The sequence below is a fragment of the Canis lupus genome, chromosome X (genome assembly GCF_048164855.1).
Source record: "Canis lupus baileyi chromosome X, mCanLup2.hap1, whole genome shotgun sequence".
Classification (NCBI taxonomy): domain Eukaryota; kingdom Metazoa; phylum Chordata; class Mammalia; order Carnivora; family Canidae; genus Canis; species Canis lupus.
The window spans coordinates 107,361,926-107,387,156 of record NC_132876.1 but is presented as its reverse complement, the minus strand read 5'-3'; the positions used below and the strand labels follow the sequence as shown (position 1 = coordinate 107,387,156).

The following is a 25,231-nucleotide window of genomic DNA, read 5'->3' as shown; positions in this document are numbered from 1 at the left end:
TTTTTGTTAAAGTCCACTTCTGTTACGGCTATCTGATTAGCTAATGGCAAAGCATCTCAAGGAATTCCATCTCTATTTTCCACCTTGCAGAAGCAAGGTGGGGGCACTTAGGCTGGCCACTGCTGGCTGCACGGCAGGCCCCATGCTGCTGAGCAGGACCGGCTACATCATTTGCAGGCTCAGTGCAAAATGAAAACACGGGGTCCCTTGTTCAAAACTGTGAAGAGTTTCAAGAAAGTGAGAGCAGAGAAACCAAGTATAGGGCCATTCTGGGTGCGAGGCTCTGTGCCAGTGCACGCGTCACCGGCTCTAGAGGCCCACCCTACTGCGGCATGACAAGAGGTACACCTGAGACCTCTGGAGTCCTACTGTCCATGCTGCCTGGCGAGGGACAACTGTGTCGCCCCGACCTGACTCCAGGGGAGGAGAAGCATTGGAGATTATTCCTGGACAAAAGCAGGAGCTGCATGCAGTCTAAGGTACAGAGGCTGAAAGGCTGAGATAACAGAAGAGCTCGGGGACTCGAGGATCTGGGAATCCCAGGAGAAAGGAAAACACTGAGGGCAACAAACAGGTGGCTGTGGGTAGGAAAAGATGAATGCAAGTCCTGAAAAGGAGATCCAGTTCTTAACGGGATGGTCTGTTAAGAGAACACTGGTGAAGACATTGCCCAGTTTTTGTGAGAGGGTGAAAGACTCAGGAAAACAGCCACTAGGGATTGCTCTTGGGAGAGGTGGGTTTCCTGCCGAGGTTCTTCATGCTTTTTTTTGGGGGGGGGGGCACGGAAGTTCACTCCTTTGACCTCGGTCCAGCCATTCGGGCACTTCCCGGAGCTTGGGGAAGACTGATGGGATGATGGAAGCGTCTGGCTCGTGGCCCTGTCGGTGGAAGGGAGGGGGCTCATGCGCCCTCCTGTTCTGTCCTGTGCCACGTCGCGTTGCAGGCCAGCCGGACACCCAAAGTGAAAGGCAAGCCCACGGCGGGAAGGGCCAGCGCCTCGAACGGGGGCATCAGCCATGCCGGGGCCCTGGGGATGCCGCAGTTCCCCAAATCCACAGCAGCAGCCTTGCCTCCTCCCACTCGCTTCTCCACCCTTCCCGTTTCTCACGCAAACGTGGGTAACTGAACTACCCAAGGCGTTTTCGTCTGGTCCTGGAATGCGAGCGGACCGTCGCTGATAATCATGGCAACGATTCCAAAGGGCTTAAGTGGAGCGTTTGGAGAGTCAGGGGAAGGGCGGCAGCACTTTCCGAGTACGGGTGGATCGCGGCGTTAGACTTGGCCAGGAAAGAAGAGGGGCCTCGGCTGGGGGATGGTCTGGGGAAGTGCAGGGGGTGGGCCCCCCGGAAGTCGTGCTGCGCTGTTCAAACCTAAGGTGACCTAACGGATGGCGGGAGCGCCCGCCGATCCCGGGCGCGGGAGCGGCCATTGGTGACGCACGCCGGGGAGCTGGGCGCCCACGCCTCCAGCGCTGCCTGCCGAGGCCCCACAGCCTGCGCGCCGAGGTCGGGGCGGCGGGCGTCCTCGCTTCCTCCCTCCCGGAGGCGGGCCCGGCCCCGCCCCCGCGCCCCGGAGCGCTCCCGCGGCCCCTCCCACCTCCTCGCCCGGCCGCCCCGCGCCGCACTCCCCGCCGGCCGCAGCCCGACGCGCCGCGCGGCCCCCCGTCTCCCGCGGCCGCCTGCCCCAGGCATGGCCCAGGGCCTCGCCTCACTATGGCAGCAGCACGGCACAGCACGCTCGACTTCAAGCTCGGCGCCAGAGGTGAGGGCGCGCGGCCGCCACCTGCCCGGCCGCCCCCGCCGCCCGCCGCCCGCCGGGCTGGGGCCAGCGGGGACCGGGCGGGGCGCGCGCCGCGGGCCGAACAATGCGGACGGCCCGCGCGGCCCCGGCGTCCCTGCGGCCGCAGCGCCGAGCGCGCACCGGAGGCCGGGCCGGAGGCCGCGCCCGGGCTCCCGCCGCAGCGCCGGGCCTGGAGGGGCCGCCGCCCGCCTCGGCCCCCCGGCCCCCGCCCGCCGGCGGCGCCGCCCTTCGAGGCCCGGGTCGCCCACCCGCGCCCCGTGCGGGCGTGGGCGCCCCTGCCAGGGTCCCCTTGGCGCCGCGCGGCTCGGGAGGCCCCCCCCCCCCCCCCCGCGTCGGCGGAGCCCCTTAGGGCGGCGGTGCCGGGGCGGGGGGCGTGCGCCGCGCGGGGCCGCCCGCGTGACCTTTTCCTGTTCGCGGAGGCGGGTAAATTCCCTCCAGCCCGGGCGGGGGCTCCCCTCGTGGGAGCGGGGCTGGGGCAGGACCGTGCGGCGCTGGCCGCATTCCTGGCCGGCTGCGTAGGAGACGGGTCCCGCCGAAGGGGACGGGAAAGGAAGCGGCGATGGGGGGGGGAGTGAAGTCTGGGCGCGGGAACTCCAGCTCCCCGACCCCAGGAGGCTCGGAACACAGGCGGCCACCCAGGGCGCTGGGAGGTGGGCCCCGAGCGGTAGCTACGAACGGGAAGGGCTTCTGCACGCTTTTCTCTGCGGGTTGCTGGTGGGGGGAGGGGAAGCACTGCCCCCCTGCTTTCTGGTGGCTCTGGAACCTTGAAGTGCTGCAGGCTGGGATCTGCGCTGCCCGTACCTCGCACTTGGGACGGCGCCTCTGATCTGGCCTTTTCACCGTTTTCCTCGAATGGAACGGATCAGCCTTTTCTGTTCCCACGTAAAACCTGCACTTTCTCACTTTCTCTTCGCCTTTTGTGAAATTCTGAAAACTCATTTTGCATTTTCGCCCCCAAGCTGTAAGGCCCTCCGAAGGCAAAGATTTAATAAAAACAAAACTTTGAGGATTCGAAGCAAGACCGGGGTTTTTGCATCTTGTCTTTCTCCATTGCCTCTGCATGGAACTTTGGCCTTCTGTCTCCACCTGAGTATTATCCTCCCGGTGGTTAAAAAAAAAAAAAAAAAAAAAAAAAGGGGGGGGGGGAGGACGGCACACACTTCATAAAGCTTAACCTTTATATATATATATATATATTTTTTTTTAAGATTTATGCATGAGATACAGGCAGAGGGAGAAGCAGGCTCCATGCGGGGAGCCCCATGTGGGATTCGTTTCCTAGACCTCGGGATCACGCCCTGAGCCAAAGGCAGATGCTCAACCGCTGAGCCACCCAGGCGCCACCCCCCCCGCGGCCTTTTTTTTTTTTAAGATTTTATTGGCTTAATGTTAATATTAAGGGACTTACCGTATAACACTACAATGTTCTTAAGTTATGTCAGTGTATTCGTGGTTGGGAAGGGACTTGGACAAAACAAAGCACTTTTGAGTTCCCATGTTTTTTAGTTGAGGCTAGAGACGAGATGACTGGGAGAGTCAGGAGATAAAATGGTGATTGGGGCGTGCAGATAGTGTTGGGTGTGAGGTGCCTAAGGTTTTGTTGAGGAATTACCCTGCCAATTTCAGGGATTAGTGGTTAGTGAAGGTTCTTGCATACTCAATTTAGAGGTGAGAAGGGTGCTGCTTGAGGAAGAATAGTGAGTCAGGGTCCCTCAGCTAGGAGGGGCATCTAGGAAGGGTCCCTGGTGGTAAGCAGGTGTGAACACTGACCTGTACTTATTGAACATGGGTTTTCTAGGCTCTACGGAGGGTGATTTCAGGATGAGGCTGGATGATTCTGGCACTTACTCAGCCTGTGTCAGTGCCTGAAGCCTTAAACAGCTTTCAGCTTAATACAGGTGTGGTATGTTCAAGTGATGGCTCACAACGGGCTTCTGTGTTCTCTTGGAAAAGACAGGGGAACCTTCACTTTATGGAGAAAAAGTGAGAGAGCTTTATTTCTTAACATGCTTTTTAAAAGATTTTTAAATTTATTTGATAGTGCACAAGCCTGGGGGTGGGGGAGCAGAGGGAGAGGGAGAAGCAGGAAGACCCACACGTGGTTCCATCCCGAGACCCTGAGATCATGATCTGAGCCAAAGGGGGACGCTTAACCGACTGAGCTACCCAGGTGCTCCTTCCTAATCTTTCTTTCTTTCTTTTTTTTTTTTTCTTTTAATTAAGTAATCTCTTTGTCCAGCACAGGGCTTGAACTCAGGACCTGGAGATCAAGAGTCCCATGCTCTAGGGACTGAGAGAACTTTAACACTTGGGGCTGACCCTGGCTCGAGAGGGACAGAACCACAGACGCACAGTTTAGAAGGAAGCAGGAGAAGCTGGCAGGTTCTAAGCTGGCAAGGTGTGGAAGCGGCATCTAATTAATTTAGTTGTGCAAGGAGAAAATGAAATTAAAAAAATTTCCCAGCCAATTATCCTTCAGTCTCAGCCTGTTGATCTTAAAGATGAGAAAATTTTGATGGCGAGCTGAAGAACATTCTAGGAAGAAATAATAAGGAGGGGGATGTGTATATATTCATCTTTGTTAATTCTTAAGTCCCTACAAAAGTGTTTTGGGAGGAAGACCACTCTGATTCTTATTGTGTTTCCCCATCACTTAATTTGGGGGAGACCTGTCACCCTTGCCATCCATCAGTAGGTGTCTACACTTGGAAAACGAGAGGATCTGGCTAGATTGGGATCTTGTAAATTCTTTTAATTTTCAGTGAGGGGCACTTGGTGAGAAATCTATCACCTGTGTGTGAGGTCTCCAAAAACATTTATTTTAATTGATAATAATGAGTCAAAAGGCATTAGTCTTGGCATGGTGAGTCCTGGATGTGACTCAAGGGTGAGTCAAATGCCTGTGGAGCCTGGATTCATGTTCTTTTTCCCATTTGTCAGTAATCCTTCCTAATGCTCCAGTTCCATGATGTGATTTTAATGGAATTAAACTTGAACCACTTAGTTATTATGATGCGATTCCATGTAACTTAGTTAGCAGTGCAAGCCAGCTAGTACCCAGCAGCCACCGGGCCACTAAGGGCAATTATAGGTTGGGCCTGGTGGTGCCTGTTTCGTGTTGTGGCTGATGATGTAACTCAGGAAATTTTGATTTTTGCTAAAAAACAAAACCTCATCTCTGGACTGGTAGAGGACACATGATTTGTTCCTAGTCTGAGACTCTAGGCAGCAAGCGGGCTGCATACACAGACGTGAGTGGGGTACGCTTGGCCTCTGCCTGCCCTGTTAAAGTCTCAAGCCAGCCTTCAAAAGCTCTAGCAATTTTGCTCTCTCCATGTCTCATTTCTTCCCCTGGGCTGGGAGTATCCTCATAGGCAGACCTCCAGAGTCTGTATCCTGGACACAATTCTGGAACATCAGAGATGTTTGATAAGTGCTGGTTAAGATGGACCTGATGGATGTTATGGTCAAGATGGAAAGCTAGTTCAAATGCCCTGGGGAAAACAAGGCACACGTTTAGGAGTCCTGTGTGAGCAAACCTGCCTGATGCTGTTAGGTTCTTCGGGTTGTGGACCACTGATCTACAGTTTACATGGGGAAATGAAGTGACTTTCGTTAGTCCAATTCAGAAAGTTTTATAACAAAGATCTTGTTTAAAAAATAAAGAACAGGGTTGCCTGGGTGGCTCAGCGGTTGAGCGCCTGCCCTCCGCTCAGGGCGTGATCCCGGGGTCCTGGGATCGAGTCCCACGTCGGGCTCCCCGCATGGAGCCTGCTTCTCCCGCTTCCTGTGTCTTTGCCTCTCTGTGTGTGTGTCTCATGAATCAATAAAATCTTAAAAAAAAAATAACAGAAGGCTACTTGAGTAGGGCTTAGCCAGAAACGTTTAGGACAGGGGTTCTTATTTTGTACCTTTGACCTTCATCAAGGAAGACTGGAGCCCCTCTTAGAGTAATTTTACTTTTTTGGTGGGGGGAGGGGAAGAGGGAGAGAATTTTAAACAGGCTCCACACCCAGGGGCCGATCTCACAACCGTGAGATCCTGACCTGAGCCGAAATCAGACTTAACCGACTGAGCCCCCCCAGGCGCCTCTCAGTGTAAGAATTTTAAATGCATAAACTAACCACATTATTTTAAGATACAATTTCAGAATTAAAATCCAAAATAATGTAGCATAGTAGTAATATGTGCTTCTTCAGTAGCACATTTAATATGATACATTCTAGCATCAGGCCTAATTTCCATAATTTTGAAGCAGAGCTGAGAAAATCGTATTTCAGCTGTGATGTAAGAAAAAGCTGTGGTTTTATTGGTGACGATGGCCACCATCGTTGATGTGTGGTTTTACAAGCATAACTGAAGAAAATGCTAAGTTTTAATTAGTGAAAATAAGGATGTGTATTTTTTTTTTTCCATCGGAGTTCACAGACCCCTGGATTGTATCCACTGGCCCCTGGGGAGTCCATGGACCCCTGGTTCAGACCCCCTACAAACTGGAGAGGGAAAGGAGGGGGCCAGTTCTGTATATTGTTTCTTTCAGGCTGAGTAGGTTTCCACTCAAGCCCAGACTGTAAGCAAATGTCCCTGGTTCCTCTTCAAGACAGACATCTCTTTGAAAACATAAAAGCCGGTATTTATTAGTTGCCTCCTGGGCTAGGCATTGCCCTAAGCGCATTACACGTTATTTTACGTAATCCTCACAACAACCCTGTGGTAGGTCCTGTTATCCCCATTTTAAAGATGAATAAATAGGCCCATTGAAGCTTTTCACCTTATAAATGGGGTAGCTGGGATTCAAAGCTCTGTCTATTTGATTCCAAGGCCTTTGTTAATTCCACGACTGTGAAGCCTCTTAGTTTAAGGCAGTGATTCTCAAAGACCCTGTCTCCCTTCCTCCCCCTTCCTGGGGACATTTTATGGTTATTGCAAGTGGGGAGGCACTGCTAGTATTTTGTAGGTCAGGGGTGCTTGCTCAACATCCCCCGTGCACAGGACAGCCGCCCCCCCCCCCCCCGCAGCGTTGACAGCCCCAGATGTCAACAGTGCTGGGGCAGAGAATCCCTGATGGAAGTTCTAGCTAGGCCGTTGCTATAATGCACATGACAGATCATCAGCAAAATTTCCACGGTTCTTTTAGGAAGTCTCCATTAGGCATAAATCAGTAGTTAGAGGGGGAGGGTGGGCTTTACCTTCCTCCAGGGTTTGTCCTGGGGTCGGTTAGGAGCAGAGGGCTCGGCCAGTACTTCCTGCTCTGCTGAGCCTGGGACTTCAGATGATTCTGATGACCCTCCCTCCCTCCCTGATTTCCCGAGCCTTCTGCCCGTCCTCAGAGCTTCCACTCTTTCCGTGTGTTTGTTGAGCGAGCTGCTTTCTGGTAGAAGCATATTGTCTTTGTGTGATTCATAGCTATAAGCACAAAACCTAAGAAATCCAGTTTTGATTGCATCTAGTGCTTTGGTTGTTCAAGAGGAGAAGCAGCTTTCCCCTTTGTCTCAGCATTAGCATCCCTTGTCCAAACACTTTATCCACCTTTGTGATAACAACACCCCTGCCCCCACACTCTCGCTTTAACAATGAAGCCTGAAGGGGGCTGATGACTGGGAAGGGGGAAATGCGTGCTTGGGTCCTTTTCTAGATTGACTGAAGTCTGGGCTGGGGGAGTTTCTGGAATTTGCATTTTTAACCGGCTTCCTCCCAGTAATTCTGATGCTAAGTGAATCCGAGAATCACTATAATAGGATCCTCACTAAAAACAAAAACCCCTTGTACTGGGAACCTGGGGCACCCCCTAACCCCAGGCACCAGTCAGCAGAGCATTAAGTCCTGTGGATTGGGCCTGCTATGCTCTCGGTTTCCTTGCTCACCTTTTTCCTGGCTACATTTCTTGGCCAGAGTCTCCCAGTCTGTCTCCATTTTGGGGAAGGGCTCGGATCACCACAAACTCAACGGATTCCTGTCCCTTTTCTCATTTAAAAAGCCCCCTGTGTGTCCTCATCACCATGTGGATAAAGTAGAAACTCCTCGTCAGCTCTTCCTGGGGCCATCTCAACCCAGCCATCCCTCCCCCAGCACACATTTTGAGTCTCACACTCCCTGTGCTTCCAAGTAGCTGGGAGGCACCCAGGCACAGAATTTAACAGCTCTGGGGAAGGCATTTTTCGTCCTTTAGGTATTCTCTCATACTTGAATACTGTTTGCAAATGTTTTATGGACTGCTTGGGGGAGGTCTCAATGGAATCTCCCTGCATTTGGCACACTCTTTTGCTTTTTTTTTTTTTTTTTTGACTCTCTTTCCCTTCAACTCTGCAAAAGATTCTTAATTGCACTAATCAAGCTCTATTTGACTCCAGGCTGAGTAATTGCACATTGCTGGGAATTAGTTTTGTGAGCTTGCCATTAAAAAATTGTATAAAGCATAATGAATCTTTTTAGAGTGTAGTTCCAAGGCTACACCCATTTCTTTAAACCTGTAGAGGTAGTGTGCGGTAAAATGAGCTTGTGCTTTATCTCAAGAAGCCTCATCTAGTTATTTGGTCATTCTCTGTCGTTACTTTAAGTGCTGTGCAAGGGATAACAGCTGTTGAAGAAATTGACTCCATCATCCAGGCATTAGGAACAGTCTCCACCCCAGCTAATGAGAGAGGTGCATTTTCAAGTCATCTGAAGCCCTGCACGTGACATTTCTTCAGGATAGCATTTTCCAATTTACTAATCAGCTTCTAGACCCTTTGCCGTGTGTGTTGAGGTGGGAAAGGTGCTTTTAGGGTGGTTAAAATTAAAGACGAGATAGAAAATGTATACATCGTGTGTGGCAAAAATTTAATATTTTTAACGAACAGCAAGCCAGAAGGTCTTATGAATAGATACTAGTATGCCATTAAAAACAAAGTCCTAAAAAAAAAGAAAACAAAAACAAAAAAACAAAGTCCTGTGATTAGGTAATGTAACAAAGAAAAAAAACATATAAGCTGCCTAGAAGTATAAAGGTGTCCCACGTAACAAGGAGAGAAGCAAATTGGAAACTGAGAAAGACTTAAGGTATCGATATTTAGAGCATGAGGAACTCGTCCACCCAAATGGAAGGTTTTGCAGTGGAGGAGTTACCGGTTTCGAGATCTTTGCATCTTCATTGTGTCATGAAATGGGCTGTATCTGAGTGGCCACTCAGGCCTTTGTTACCTCCTTGGGAGACACAATCTCAGAGTTAGGAAGTTAGAGCTGTGGGTGTCAGGCTTTGTACTCGGGTACAATTTGGAATGACAGGCTTTGTAATTTGACTTGAGACCCACAGGGTCATACTAATCCTTGGCAGGTAAGGATCAGTTAGAAAGTTACTGGGCTGTGGTTGGGCATCTGTTTTTGTATATGTGCTGCCGAAGCGAGCACTGGGCGTCTGTTTTTGCAACCAAGTACAGTAGAGCTGTTAGTGAGTTGAGTTTCTGGAGTCCAGCATCGGCCCGCACTTGTAACCCAGGCCTGCCCCTGTGTGCTGCCGCGCCAGCCACCATTTCATGGGAGTTTACTTCCAGGCTCAGTTCTTTTGAAGAGTCAGGAAACCTCCTCAATTGAATCTTGAAACCAAGTATGTAAACCATTGCACAAATGCTCTTTGAAACCCTTACAACTAGGCACTTATCCAGACCCCAGGAAAAACCACTCTGGGGCCCCATGTTGTGGTGGGCCTGGATCTCATTAAACTGATACTGTCATCTGTGTTCGGGAAGGAGCCACTGAGCTAGTGACCATGCTTGGGATCAGACGCGTGTTGGTGTTAAGCAGCAAACCCAAAAGGAGCTGCTAAGAACCGGTAGCATCTTCTAGATGACCCTCGGGTAGTTTCACATGCGCCTTAATTTCTCCCTCTGCGTAAAGGTGCTAATGATACCAAAATCCCACACACTGTGTTGTTGGGTGGGATGTCCAATAAAATGTTTGGAAGACTGTCAAATGATACATAAAACACTTAACACTAATTGCAATACTTAGGGCTGAGTACTTTGAGATTGTGCCAGTGGATAAAGATGCTCAGTTATAAAGAGGTGTGAATTTAACTGACTGAAAGATAAGGAAAGTTCTACTGGCAAAAGTAGAGGCAGAAAATAATGCTTTGGCATGTGATTTGAAGGTTGGTCTTTATTTAGAGGTGCTCTTTAAGTGAAAGCAGAATTTTTTTTAAGGTTTTATTTATTCTTAAGGGACACAGAGAAGCAGAGACATAGACAGAGGGAGAAGCAGGCTCCTCAGGGAGTGCGATGTGGGACTCGATCCCCAGATCAGGATCATGCCCTGAGCCAAAGGCAGACACCCAACCGCTGAGCCACCCAGGCGTCCCGAAAGCAGAATTTTTAGGGAGCACTTTGAGTTTTAAGATATGTGTTTGTGTTGCCTGACTCCACTTTCCCTAGAATAGAAATTTCTCCAGTGAAAGCCCTGAAAATGTATAGGATGCTGTTATATTTAAGACCAAGTCATCTCGGGCGCCTGAGCGGGCTCAGTCCGTTAAGTGTCTGCCTTTGATTCCGTCCGGTCATGATCCCAGGGTCTTGGGATCAAGCCCCGTGTTTGGGAGCCTGTTTCTCCTCCTCCCTGCCACTCTGGCTGCCCGTGCTGTCAGATAAGTAAATCAATGAATAAAATCTTAAAAAAAAAAAAAAAGACCATGTCATCTGATCCAAAGGACTGCAGGTCAGAGTGGTTAAGCAAACTGATATGCTGGTGGACATTCTGAATTTCTAGAGGTGACTGTAAAATGAATATATCTTAAATTTGGTACAGCAGGGAATGCTTTTCTTTTTTTAATGGAAATGATGTATAATAGTTTCAGATATACAATGTAATGATTTTGTATTTGTTAAACACTGAAATGATCACCAACAGTAAGTCCAGGTAACATCTATTACCATGTAGTTACAAGGTTTTTTTTTTTTTTACAAGGCTTTTTTTTTATGAGAACTTCTTTTTTTAAAGATTTTAAAAAAAATTATTCATGAGAGAGACAGAGAGGCAGAGACACAGGCAGAGGGGGAAGCAGGCTCCATGCGGGGAGCCTGACATGGGACTCGATCCCAGGTCTCCAGGATCACGCCCTGGACTGAAGGTGGTGCTAAACCGCTGAGCCATCCGGGCTGCCCTTGATGAGAACTTTCAAGGTTTACTCTTAGCCACGTTCAAATACACAATAAAGAAGATGTGGTCTATGTATACAATGGAATATTCCTCAGCTATTAGAAATGACGAATACCCACCATTTGCTTCAACGTGGATGGAACTGGAGGGTATTATGCTGAGTGAAGTAAGTCAGTCGGAGAAGGACAAACATATGTTCTCATTCATGTGGGGAATATAAATAATAGTGAAAGGGAATATAAGGGAAGGGAGAAGAAATGTGTGGGAAATATCAGAAAGGGAGACAGAACGTAAAGACTGCTAACTCTGGGAAACGAACTAGGGGTGGTAGAAGGGGAGGAGGACGGGGGGGGGGTGGGAGTGATTGGGTGACGGGCACTGGGGGTTATTCTGTATGTTGGTAAATTGAACACCAATAAAAAAAATAAATAAAAGACAGTCTTTTTAAAAAAAACAAAAACAAAAAACAAATACACAATACAGTATTAACTAGAGTCACCATGCTGTGCATTACATCTCCATGACTTATGCCACCTTTTTTTTCTTACAGAGTGTTTTTCAGGGCCAGTGCCATGGATCACGCTTTGGGAAACAGTAATGGTGTAGGTTTTATAAACGATCTAACACTGAATCTTTGAACTGTGTATTGCTGCTGCAGAGTGGCCTGGCTGGTTCTAGAGTTCAGAGGAGGAAGAGGGTCCTGGGCCTAAGTGTTTGATGTTCCTAAGTGGGGTTTGTCTAGGTTGGAGAGGAAAGGGCTTAATATTAATTTACACCCCTTGGTATGAGATGCAAGAATTTATAGGACTATTTTTTTAAGGACTTTGTGAATGTTATTTTTTTTAAGATTTTATTTATTTATTCATGAGAGACACAGCGGCGGACACAAAGGCAGAGTGAGAAAGCAGGCTCCCAGTGGGGAGCCCCATGAGAACCTATCCCAGGACCTATCCCAGGGTCATGACCTGAGCCAAAGGCAGACACTTAAAGGCTGAGCCACCCAGGTGCCCTAGCTGTAGGTTTTTTATGCTCCTTACCAAGTTGTGGAAGTTCCCCTCTATTACTGGTTTTCTGTGTGTTTTTATTTTGAGTGGGTGTTGGATTTTGTCAAATACTTTTTCTGCATCAATTAATATGTAAGTTTTCTTTAATCTAAAAATATGATGGATTTTTCTTTTGTTTTAATATTGAACCAGTCTTGCAAATCTGGAATAAATCCCATTTGATCATAGTATGTAATTATTTTTGTTTATTGCTGAATTCTTATTTGGTAAGGATTTGCAAAGGATTTTCATGCTTCTATATTCATGAGGGATACTGGTCTGTACATTTCTCTGTGAATTGTCTCTGGTTTTGGTATTAGGATAATGGTTTCATAAAATGAATTAGGCATTCCTTTTTTGTTTTCTGCTAGAGATTTTGTATAGAATTGGTGTTATTCTTTAAATGTTTGATAGAACTCTCCAGTGAAACCCATCTGGCCCTCAAGATTGCTATTTTGGGAGTTTTTATTTTTTATTTTTAAATTTTTGAAATATTTTATTTATTCACTCATGAGAGACAGAGAGAGGCAGAGACACAGGCAGAGGGAGAAGCAGGCTCCATGCAGGGAGTGACTGGATCCCGGGACTCCAGGATCACGCCCTCTGCCGAAGGCGCCAAACCGCTGAGCCACCCAGGGATCCCTGTTTTGGGAATTTTTAAATTACAGATTCAATTTCTTTGATAGTTAAATAGGGCTATTCAGATTACTTCATTGGTGAGTTGCGGTAGTTTGTATTTTTTGAGGAATTGGCCCTTTTCCTTTTTAAGTTGCTAAATTTGTGTGTGTAGAGTTTGTAGGATTCCTTTATTATCCTTTTGGTGTCTATAGGTCTATAATGCTCTCTCGTTCTGTTCCTAGTCCTGGCAATCTGTGTCTTCTCTTTTTTTTTTCCCTTGTCAGTCTTGCCTAGAGATTGTCATTTTTATTTATCTTAACAAAGAAATAGCTTTTTGTTTAGTTGATTTCTTTTTTCTTCCTCTATGGTTTTTCTCTTTTTATAATTTCATTGATGTCTCCTATTAGCCTTATTCCTTTCCTTCTGCTTACTTTGGTTTTATTTTTCTCTTTGTCTAGGTTCTTGGAGTGGGAGCATAAATTAGCAATTTGTGACTTTAAAATGGTGACCGGTACAGCTTCTCCATCGTCTGCTAATGTTACTTCTATGTTTTCCTTAAAACGCAGGGGTCATAGTTATATAGGTTATTAGCTGTTATTCACAGTCCCCCCCCCACCCCCGCATTTAATAAGATTGCTAACTTGAATGAAGGAAGTATTCCTCAGATTATTCTAGTCTCAAATTCTAAGGCTGTCCCTTCTGGAAATTCAGGTTGTAGAATTCCAGCTGAGTGCCCCTGTGCCTATTGATTAGGAATTTAGAGCTGGAAGTGACCTTACAGAGGTCAAAAAACTTGGGCTGCTGGGCCATATTCTGTTCTTCTGGCCTCCTTTGTATGGCCCTGGTGACTGATAGAACCGTGATTTGGCCTGCAAATCTTGAAATCTTTACTGTGTGGCTCTTTATAGAACAAGTTTGTCCACTCATGCCTTCAATTTTTTTAAAAAGATTTTATTCATGAGAGACACAGAGGCAGAGACCTAGGCAGAGGGAGAAGCAGGCTCCCTGCAGGGAGCCTGGTGCAGGACTTGATCCCTGGACTCCAGGATCACACCCTGGGCCGAAGGCAGATGCTCAGCCGCTGAGCCACCCAGGCGTCCCTGTAGACTCATGCCTTCAGAACATCTAAGTCCAGTGGATTGCTTTAGAGCCATCTGGAAAAATATTCAAGTACAGATTCCCAGGCCCCCACATGGCCTTTTTCTCATCTGGAATCCATCATCGTACACACTCCTCCCTCTGAACAGGGAGTTTTGACTTATGTCCTTCGACTTTCATCTCTGTGGCACTTACTTTTCCAGCACTTTCCGGGTGGGAGGTTCATTTTGAAGGGCGCAGTTCTGAATGTTGACTTTGCTGAATCTGCCCTGGCCAAAGCTGGAGGAAGAGAACGTGCCGGGGAGTCATCTCAGGGACGACCCTGATAAAAATGTGATTTTTGACGACCCCAACTCCAAACTGATTTCTCTCTGGAAATATTATTTCATTGTTGATTTGCAGCCTGGCGTGGAGTCTTGAGCACAAACCCTAGAATTGTTTGTAGAGACACAAATGGTTAATAGATCTGACCCTGTAAGGTAGTCTGCCCACCTAAAGTTAGTGAGAAGAGTGCTGGACATTCATGATATTGGTTAAGTTCTCCTGAACAATGAAAGTGACAATCCCATACTTTGTACTTTGGGAGAAAAATCTGGTTTTCTTCTGGGTGGAGCTGAAGGAAACCATTGCCATCTGACCTTGGGCCAGCCCATAACCCGTTTTCATCCTGCTGCTTGTGAGATGAAGGGAGGTGGCTGTCGGCAGCTGGGACCCTTTGCACTCACAGTGGACTGTGGATGGCAGTCGCGAACTCAAGGGAACGGCTGGTTATTTTTCCTGGTCCAGGTGTCTTAAGTCTTCTCCTGGCCTCCAGCCTGACCCTACCAGTCCCCACCTTGCTTATCCCTTTTATGCTGCTGCTGGATCTGGTTTCACCGCATTTCTTGGACTACTTCTGTTGGGTTGAGTACAGTCCCAGAGAGGGGACCTGGTCTCTTCGTGTCCTCTGCCTTGGTGGTCTTCTGCTTTCTTCCACAGCTCTAGCCAGAGTTTACTGCTTCCTCTTCTGAAAACATGGACCTTGAACCGTGCCTTACGTTGCTCAAATGACGCTGGGCAGAGTTCAGGTGGCCAGATGCCTCTCATCTCATGGCCAAAATTGGCAATCTTCTCCCCAAGTGAAAGCCAGGCCTTTGCATTGTCTCCCCTCCCTGTGCCTTTCTTTATAACTCATGCTTAGCCTCCCACGTGGGCTTGGTCAGGATGTGAGGACTGGAGAGTTAGAGCTCTATGAGCACTCCAAGGGGGTGCCTCCCTCTCTGGGCTGACTGAGGCTTGTGGGTTGTGGCTGCTTTGAAGACTCTAGTCTTGTGGGGGAAACGAGTTTACCAGGAAGAAGAGGGTACAAGATTGCATTGCTGTTTGGGTTCCAGACTAAAGAGGGCTTAGGATTGTGTCTCATAAATTATATTTTTATGAACCCTTCTTCAGTGTTCTGAGGGGATTGGCTCATGGAGAGACCTAAGTGCTTAGATTCAAGTAGAAGGGGGCTCTGGCCACTTTCCAGTAGGTGTTAGGTGTTGGGGGTGATGGGAAATGCCTTTCTGACTGTGCTCTTGGAGTGGGGAAGGAAAGGCAGGGCAGTGAAATAATTAGCAACACATTTACAGAACGCCTAGTATACTGTAATGTGGGTTTTAAGAAATAGTCCCTGTGGCTGGTACTGTAAACAGTCCCATGTGGTTTTCCTTAATGCGCACTTGCATGAAAAGAGCTTGGGTGTTATTTCTGTGTTGTGTTGTATGGCTGTCAATCCAGCGTCAGTAGGTCTTTTTCTTTCTTTCTGTAGCTGATTTTTCCTGGTTTGGTTGTTCTTGTGTATGAACATCAGAAACTGCTCTGGGACGCCTGTGTGGCTCAGTTGGTTAAGCGTGTGACTCTTCATGCTTTCAGCTCAGGTCATGATCTCAGAGTCGTGAGATGTAGCACCACATCTGGCTCTGCGCAGGACATGGACTCTGCTTAGGATTCTCTCTTTCCCTCCCCCCTCCCCCTTCTCTTCACTCTCACACACTTGCTCTCTCGCTTTCTAGAAAGAAAAAAAAACTCTGTAAACAAGCCCTCCCAATTGTTCATTTGGCCCTTTCTGTGTTCTTTGGCGCCATGTCACTGCTATGATTTTTAAATTTATTTATTTATAAAGATTTTATTTATTCATGAGAGACACCGAGACAGAGGCAGAGACAGGAGAAGCAGGCTCCATGCAAGGAGCCTGATATGGGACTCGATCCCAGGACTCAGGGATCACGCCCTGAGGCAGACACTCAACCACTGAGCCACCCTGGCATCCCTGATTTTTAAATGTAAAAGAATTTTTTAAAATTGAGGTATAATGGACATAAACCATTGGGTTTAGGTGTACAACATGATTTGATATTTGTATGTCTTGTGAAACGATCACAGGAAGTCTAGTTAAGATCCGTCGCCACACATAGTTAAGCAATATTTTCCCTTGTGATGAGAACTTTTAAGAGCCACTCTCCCAGCAGCTTTCAAATACATGATACACAGCTATTAACTGTAGTGGCTGCTCTGTACATTGCCATTGTGATTGAACTGAGGCATTGAGACTGGCTGCAGATGTGCATTCGTGGCATGAAAGCCATGTTCAGTGCCAGGGACAGAGCCTGCACATAGCAGCTGCTCAAACACTTGTTAGTGGTTGACAGGTGGGGAGTGGGGATGGGTAGAAGAGAATGCCCATTGCAGCCCCTTTAACCTGGTGCCTGGGGCCTGGCTTATGGTTGGTTGAAGGGGAGCAACTGACTTCTGGAACTTTCTGTCCCTTTGATTACCTCATAGTAATTGAGAATCTAAAAGTTCAGTGTGTGTGTTGGGATTTTTGAAGACAGATTTATTGAGGTGACTCCTGTGCCACACCCTTCCCTCATTTAAGGTATACAGTTCATACAGGTCAGTAATTTTCAGTACATTTGGAGTTGTGTGACTATCACCACAATTTTTATTTATTTATTTATTTATTTATTTATTTATTTATTTATTTTTTAAAAGATTTTATTAAGTAATCAATTAATTAATTAATGAGAGACACACAGAGAGAGAGGCAGAGACACAGGCAGAGGGAGAGGGAGAAGCAGGCTCCATGCAGGGAGCCCGGTGTGGGACTGGATCCTGGGTCTCCAGGATCATGCCCTTGGCCGAAGGCGGGCGCTAAACCGCTGAGCCACCCAGGGATCTCCTATTTTTATTTTTTAAAGATTTAATTTATTTATTCATGAGATAGAGAGAGAGAGAGAGAGAGAGAGGCAGAGACAACAGGCAGAGGGAGAAGCAGGCTCCTTGCAGGGATCCCGACGCGGAACTCGTTTCCAGGATTCCAGGATCACACCCTGGGCTGAATGCAGGCGCCAAACCCCTGAGCCACCCAGGGATACCCATCACCACAATTTTAAAACATTTTCATCACTCCAGAAAGAAACCTGTACCCCTTAGCCATCGTTCCCATTCCTCCCAGCCTTTTGTTCCTCCAAGTCCCTGGTATTCAGTAATTTGCTTTTTATGTCTAGGGATTTGCCTTTTCTGGCTATGTCATATAAATGGAATTCTACAACATGTGGTCCTTTGTGACTGGTTTCTTTCACTTAGCATCATGCCATCCATGTTGTAGCAAGTATCAGTACTGCATTCCTTTTGTGGCTGAATAAATAGGTCATGGTATGGATAGACCACATTTTGCTTATCCATTTATAGCTTGATGGACAGTTTGAGTGTTTCCACTTTTCGATTATTGTGAAACCTGCTGCTCTGAACTTTGCTGTTGTCTTGGGTTTTGTGGGATTAATTGTCTTGCAGCTGTTGTAAAAAGAACTGGACGTGGGAAATTGAAGATGAAGCTGTCGGAGTAAGAGAGCCCGAGGAACCACCTGCTTGACCTTCACTTTACTCTCTGGGAATGTTAGGCTTCTGAATGTCTGAGAAGTCTCCCGATGCACAGACCTTTTGTTAAAATTTAAAGATGAAAAAAATTTAACAATTTTAAGTGTTAAGCTCCTTTTGCTTGTGAAATATGCTTTCTCTGTATATCACTTGATTGCAGTAATCTAGACTTGCTGCCTATCAACACTGATGTTTTTGATTACATCTAGCGTATTCCAAGTGAGTTCAAATGATGTTCTTACACCCTCAGGCACTTCTGAGCACCCATGCGGGTGAGAGGGAGCCCATAAGGAATGCTGTGCTATTTTGTTACTCTCAGAGCAGTTATGCCAGTGGTGGTGGTGGTAACTGGAACAGATTTTTTAATTTTTTAAATATTTATTTATTTATTCATGAGAGACACCGAGAAAGAGAGGCAGAGATCGAGGCAGAGGGAGAAGCAGGCTCCTTGCAAGGAGCCCAATGTGGAACTCAGTCCTAGACCCCGGGATCACGCCCTGAGCTGAAGGCAGCCGCTCAACCGCTGAGCCACCCAGGCGTCCCTGGAACAGATTTTTTATTTTTTTATTTTTTTTAATTTTCTTTTTTTTTAATTTTTATTTATTTATGATAGTCACAGAGAGAGAGAGAGGCAGAGACATAGGCAGAGGGAGAAGCAGGCTCCATGCACCGGGAGCCCGATGTGGGATTCGATCTTGGGTCTCCAAGATCCCGCCCTGGGCCAAAGGCAGGCGCCAAACCGCTGCGCCACCCAGGGATCCCTGGAACAGATTTTTTAAAACTTGATATAATTTACATCGAGGAAGTTTTGTGTACACTTCTGAGTTTCGACCAATGTATACAGTCCTGTGACCACCACCACTGTCAAGATTAGGACATCTGGGTGGTTCCTCAAGCAGATACTTGAATGGCTTCAAACTGTGTTGGAGTCCAGATGTCCCCTTGCTGTGAGCTGCTGGTGTATCTGTTGCCACTCTCCATCAGGGGAGCCCAGCTCTCAGGGAGGAGGGGGTGAGGGGGTGGTCCCTGACCTGGATATCAAGCGGAAGGAGGGGCAGGTGGGGGGTGGGAATCAGGGCACAATTGGACTTTGGGGGAGAGGGGCTCGGACTTTGGGGGAGAGGGGCTCGGGACTCAAAAGATACCAGGGTCTGTGGAGGAGGGGCGAGCTGGAAGGAGGCCAGCATTGGGCTTCACTCACCGCTTGGGCATGGTGCAGTGATAGGAATGATGGACCTCTTGGTGATGGAATAGCTTGGGCCATCGTGGGGAGAACTAGGAAGCAAGGTAACCGGCCAGGGGCTTGAAGGGGAGGTGTGGAATTTCCAGTCCTAGTTAAAGATATGCTTGGCAAGGATAGAAATTTGTCTTCTAATTTCATGACCCAGATGCTGCCAGAATGTGAGTGAATCGCACTTTCCTGCCCTCTGGGTGTGGGGAGGCCAGTGCAGCTCTGGCCCGGTGGCCCCCGTGGCGGGGCAGGCTGATGGTCCTGCACAAGGGGTGACTGCTGCACACTCTGTCCCAAGTTTCCTTTGCTCAAGTTTGTGAAGTTGGAAAGGAGTGAAATGTGCAAGTTGAGGTCCTCTGTTTTTTTCTGGATGTGGGAGAATTGCTTATTCCCTCAGGGCAGCCGCTACTGGAAATCACCATGTTAAGAAGGTTACTGCATTTTATCCACTACTTGAAATGGAAGAAAGAAGTGGGAATATGTATAACTGAAGCACATTGTGCCCCCCCCCCATTTTTAGATTTTTATCTATTCAAGAGAGACACAGGCAGAGACATAGGTAGAGGGAGAAGCAGGCTCCCTCCCTGTGGGGAGCCTGATGTGCGGGATGATCCAGAACCCTGGGATCACCCACCCAGGAGCCTGGGATCACGACCTGAGCCAAAGGCAGACGCTCAACCACTGAGCCACCCAGGAGCCCCTGTTCCCTCCCACCACCCCCCCCCTTTTGCCCAGGTTGGGCTAGTAAGCCTGGGTGTGTGCAGCTACTCCATGGAGCTTAGGCACTCGGGGCTGCCTCCCTTTAAAGAGCACTGGTTATTATTTCTATTTTATTTGTATGTGTGTGAAGAGAGAGAAGAGAAGAGAGCATGAGCAAGGGCAGAGGGAGAGGGAGAAGCAGACGTCCCGCTGAGCTGAGCCTGATGTGGGAGTCCATCCCAGGGACCCCTAGGATCATGACCTGAGCCAAAGGCAGATGCTTAACCCACTGAACCACCCAGGCGGGCCTGGAGTGCTGATTATTATTATTTTTAAAGATTTTATTTATTCATGAGAGAGAGGAAGATACACAGAGGGAGAAGCAGGCTCCATGCAGGGCTGCCCTGGAGTGCTGATTAAATGGCAGTACCAGACCATGAGAGATGGAGGGAAGGAACACTGGTGCCCCATTCCCTACAGGAACCCTGCAGAGTGCTATCTCCATCTTACGGTTGAGGCAATGACATATATGGGTGGCAAGGGTACTTGGCCAAGTGAGTTTGGGTAGGTAGAAAGGCTGTGGTGGGTGATTTGTGGGAGAAGCTTCAAGGGGAGCATCATGGGAATTTTAAATAGTGGCAGGGGTATTAACATCTGGGGAGGGAGTAAAGAAGCCCAAGTCCAATTTCAGACTTGACTGGGACAGTGTGGTAGGCAATTAGGCAGGACACAGTTTCCATATGGATTTGGGATTCAGCCATCTGGATGGAGCTGATGGTCAGAGTCTGAGCCCTCCCAAGAGCGGCCTATAGATGGATCTCTGGGAGAAAATGAGGCAGGGAGATGAAATTTGGGCCTTCATTCCCTGTGCCACCCCCACCCCACTTTTTTCATCCCTCTCTTTATTTTGGGAGTGGTACATTTAATTTGGACCAGACCTCCAAGTTAATTCTTTTTAAGTTATTGTTGAATAAACACAAAGTGGGCAATGGTCTGGAAACGGGGACATTGAGTCATTTAACGGACAAAGGACACATTTTGCCCTGGAGACAGGTCACTGTGTTGCTGAGCGCTTTGCAAGGCTGAGTCAGATACTAGTCACATACTAGTTGCATGTCAGTTAGAAAGTTTGAGGTCAAAATCGAGGTAAGTGAAGTCCTTAAGAGTTTTCTAAGAAGTTTTGTTAGCCTAGTTTGGATTACCTTGCCCCCTTGAAAGCCCTGTGATTGTCTTTTACTCCTAACTCTGGGAAATGTACAAGGGGTGGTGGAAGGGTAGGTGGGCGGGGGGTGGGGGTGACTGGGTGACGGGCATCGAGGGGGGCACTTGATGGGATGGGCACTGGGTGTTATTCTATATGTTGGCAAATTGAACACCAATAAAAGAAAATTCAAATTTTCTGATTTGCAGCCATTTATGACATTGCAGTCTTGTGTTTCCAAATTTGGGTATGCTCTGACCTAAGGCTTATTTTCACTCCTGTGGAGTATCTAGTAGTTCTCAAGGAATTGTATTGCCCGCCCCACTTCTGCCCCTGGGAGGTGGGGGTGTCTTTTTTTTTTTTTTTTAACAAAAGGGGGCACTACCTACTTGTGTGTATGACTGGGATTGCCAAAGACCTGTGAGGGACAAGACACTCTTTCACACCGTATGTTGTCAATCGCAGTTGAGGAACCCTGATACAGTCAAGTACGTTTTGTTTGGTCATGTTACATGTTTCTACTAGACAGGCATGAAGACTGAAATTGGATAACTGCAAAGCATTTTCTGGGGCACGTCCTAGGCTACTTGTTGTTAGTAAGGAGTTTGGGCTTTTTTCAGACCCATTTTAACATTTTCTATAACCATTGGGTGACTCGAGTGTAATTAGTTAGGAAATAGTGGGGATTTCTTGTTCTTGTATCTAGTGGTTTAGCTCGGTGGTTCTCAACCATGGCTGTACATTGGAATTTCCCAGGGACCTCTGAAAAATACTGATGCCTGGTTCTTACCCGCAGATTTTTATTTAATTGATCTAGGATGTGACATACTGGTTTTAAAAACTCCCCAGGTAATTATAATGTGCTGCTAGGATTGAAAACCACTGGTTTAGATATTCTGGAAACTCTGCAAAGATCTAGCCATATGGATGATGAATTTAGCCAGCTGAAATAAATTTTCATTTACCCACAAAGCATTTATTGAGCCCCTGAGATCAAGATGACCAAGCAAGCCACATTGTTGAACCTAACGGAGCTCATGTCTTTGGCTTTGTTTTCATTTTCAAACCTTGGTTCTGGAAAAGAGTTATTGGGCAGTTGATTAGCTCTGGAGCCCTTTGCTGGAGTCTTCTCTCAGGCCCGGGAGCAATGTGGGGGACAAGAAGACAGGAGGAGAGTGTAGAAGGGGGACGGTCCCTGTAGCCCCGCAGGGCTGGGCATGTCCAGTGCCCACAAAAGACCAGGTGGCGGTGACAGCCAGAAATAACATTCAGACCTGGCAGATTTCTTCTGACCTGAGGAGCAAGCCCATAGTATAGAAATAAGTGACAACTCTCAAGCGGGTCTTTCATAATGTGTTTTTCTTCCATCTGAAGGCTGACTGGAGGGCCTCCATTAGCCCCATCGGTGCTTTTCTGCTACTGGTGCCAGTTAGAAAGGGGGCGGTTGCCAGGCTGTCCCTGGCCGGGTCAGGGGTTGTAGGAGACAAAGCCACCCCTTTTCCTGGCCCAGGAGATAGTTCGCCCCGGCTCAGCCCTGGGGCCCAGGTGCTCCTACGCTGTGCAGCCTGGCCAGTGACCTGCAGGGTGGCCCTGTGTGGGCTGTCCCCCTCACCAGCGGAGGGGACTTGTGTTCCCTGGTGTACTGTGCCAACAGAACCCAGTCTTGAGGCCGTTTACCAGGAGTGATGATTTGTTTTATACACTTCCAAAACAGAAAACATCTGTTCTAGCCAAGGAGGGATTGAATAATGACACAGTGGCTTTCCTGTTCAGGGCAAGGACTGCTGGGATACGTGCACGTCGGGCGTGCCGGGCGCCCCGTGTTCACCACGGTGGCTTGGCCCTGCCAGGCTTCAGTTGACAAGCACACTGAGTAAGATCAGTTCTTTTTGTGAAGTTTGAGATCGGAATTTTTTTTTTTGAAGATTTTATTTATTTCATTCATGAGAGAGAGAGAGAGAGAGGGAGAAGCAGGCTGCCCGCGGGGAGCCCGACCGGGACTCTATCCCGGGACTGAGATCACATGCTAGACCGCGGAGCCACCCAGGCGTCCCTAAAATTGGAAATTTTTTTTTTTTTTTTGGGAGTGGATTTCTCTCTTACAACCGAGTATCACTCAAAGGGTATAATTCAGGCTCCCCCCTTTTTAAGTTCTGAAACCAATTTCAGAATAGTGAAGCCGGCTATTTTCTGCCAAATGAGTTTCCCGAAGGCACACGAGACACGGTCACCCGTCGCGTCAGTCGGTGCTTGCGCTGGCGGGGGCTGTGCGTTCTGCTGCAGCGCCCTGTCCCTGGCGAGCGGCCTCGCCCTGGCAGCGGCTCCGCCCGCGGGGTGCTCTCGGGCTCCGCGGGCCTCCCGGGGGCTGCCCTCTCCAGGAGATGCCCGCCGTGGGGGCGAGCCCCAGCCGGTGGGGCCGTGAGAAGTGTGAGGTCCCTTTGTTTCCTGCCTCCTACCGGTCTCGAGGTCGTGACCCTCTTGTCTCCACCTGCTCCTGTTGGGGGGCTCGGGGCTGCACACCCATCTGGTTTGGTTTTAAGTGGTGTCCGTGCCTTTTGGTTGCACCGTCCTAATAGCTCCATCCACATTCAGGGACTGGAAGGATTAAAAAAGGATGCCCTCCCGCCCCTTGGGCCACGCTGTTTGCTATGGTGTTTAGTGAAGTTGAAAATAACACATTTTGGAGGGTGTGTGAGTCACCAGAGCCCAGAGCAAAGTGCTACAAATTGGGTGGCTTAAAACAACAAACATATTCTCTCCCAGTTTTGGAAGCCAGAAGTCCGAAAACACTGTTGGCCAGGCCGTGGTCCTCCTAAGGGCTCTAGGGGAGATCTGGCTTGCCTCTTCCAGCTTCTGGTGGCTTCTGGTGTTCTCGGCCTGTGGCTCTTCAGCGGTCCAGTCTCTGATTTTTTGTCTTCACCTGCTCCTCTTTATCCCTGTGTCTCTTCTTCTGTCTGTCATAAGGGCACTTGTCGCTGGATTTAGGCCCCTCTGGATAATCCAGGATGATCTCATCTCTAGGTCCATAATTACATCTGCGAAAACCTTTCTCCAAATCAGGTCACGCTTCCAGGTTCTGGGGGTTAGGATGTGGATATATCTTTTTGGGGGCCACCGTTCCACCCAGTACAGTGGGGATAGGTGAAGTCTGGGCTCTAAGTGGCAACTAACTTTAGATTTTTAAGATGTTGCCTGTCAGAATAAGACATATCTGCTGTCTACGTCAGCCTCCGAACCCAGTTTGTGGTCTTCATTCTTCCCTGTGCTCTGGAAGGTCTTCGGAACACTGTTCCAGACATTGCTGGAGATAGATTCTGTGTAAGGTGAAAAAAAAAAAATCTTAACCTCTAGTCCAGGCATTGGCACTACTTAGTTTATGGAAGAAATTCTAGTGTGATTTTCTTGAGAAACCACACTGCGGTCAGCTGTGAATGTTTTTTTCCTTTTGCCTGGGTTCAGGTCACAGACATACTCTTTGTACATACTCTTCGTTTTGATGCTTTGCAGCCCACACTGTTTTTTCCCCGTCATGTGGAAAAAGCACCGGCCCGTGGAGGGCTCATGGGACGGTACAGAGTAATTCCTTTTGTCCCATCTCAGTTCTTTGCCTTAACACTTCTCAGGCAGTTAGGGGCAGGCAGATCGAACTACAGGGGACCAAACTGCGTTTTGCCTCTCCTCTGTCATAATCTTGGATGTACTTGAAGTTTCTGGCTTTAGTTGACCCTGCAGAGATGAATGCACTTTCTATAACCTTGGCCGAAGTCCTACCCATTGTTACAGGTGATACTGAGCTCCACTTTGGCGGTGGGTGGGAGGGAGAGGGGAAGATGGGCGACTGGCCAAGGAGGGGGTCACAGTGCGGAGTGAGAACAAGGAGTTCCTTGTCCCATAAGGACAGTCTCTACCATTTAGAAATGTATGATTGAATGGCCCCCTTTATTTTTTCCTATTATAATAACAACCCAGCCTTACTGCGAGATACCTGGAGCATAAAGCCAAAAGTTTCGAAGTCCTTTAGAATACCCATCAACAGCGGGTGGACATGTCCCTTCTAGTACTGTATATCCTCATTAACTTCTTTACTCTAAAATGGAAGCTCATTTATTTGCGTCTCTTTGATTTCTGATTAGACTAAACATTGTTTAGTTGCCTGAACACCTGTCTGCATCCATGACACAATTATTTTGTGGTTGTTTTTTTTTTTTTTTTTTTTGGTGTCTTTCTTGTGTTACCTGGTAATCTGTGTAGCCTCTCGTCACGGGTGTGAGTGACATTGGCAACTCTTTGTTCAGGTTTTCTTAAAAAGTTCAGTCCTCAAACCGTGCCTCATTGGCTTTCCTTTGGAATGTGTTTCATCCTGACCACCTTGCCTTCTGTCTCCTCTTCTCCAGCTGATGGCGAGACCATTCTAAAAGGCCTCCAGTCCATTTTCCAGGAGCAAGGGATGACGGAGTCGGTGCACACCTGGCAAGACCATGGTTATCTAGCGACCTACATAAACAAAAATGGCAGGTG

General features: G+C 48.0%; 1 protein-coding gene across 6 annotated transcripts in view; it reads left to right on the top strand.

Annotated features, from left to right (window-relative positions):
- The first annotated feature begins 454 nt into the window (after nt 1-454).
- Nucleotides 455-25,231, top strand: part of SMS (spermine synthase) — a 54,426-nt gene continuing 29,649 nt past the window's right edge. Inside the window, exons 1-2 of one of the 6 annotated variants that reach the window (XM_072816349.1) lie at nt 455-479; nt 25,108-25,228. In XM_072816349.1, the coding sequence (XP_072672450.1) occupies nt 25,161-25,228 (68 nt within the window). In that variant the 5' untranslated portion in view covers nt 455-479; nt 25,108-25,160. Of the gene's footprint in view, nt 480-500; nt 962-1,168; nt 1,254-1,386; nt 1,762-16,486; nt 16,599-24,393; nt 24,497-25,107; nt 25,229-25,231 lie in introns of those variants that run through there. The other 5 variants (XM_072816345.1, XM_072816347.1, XM_072816350.1 and 2 more) reach the window with 5 other exon arrangements.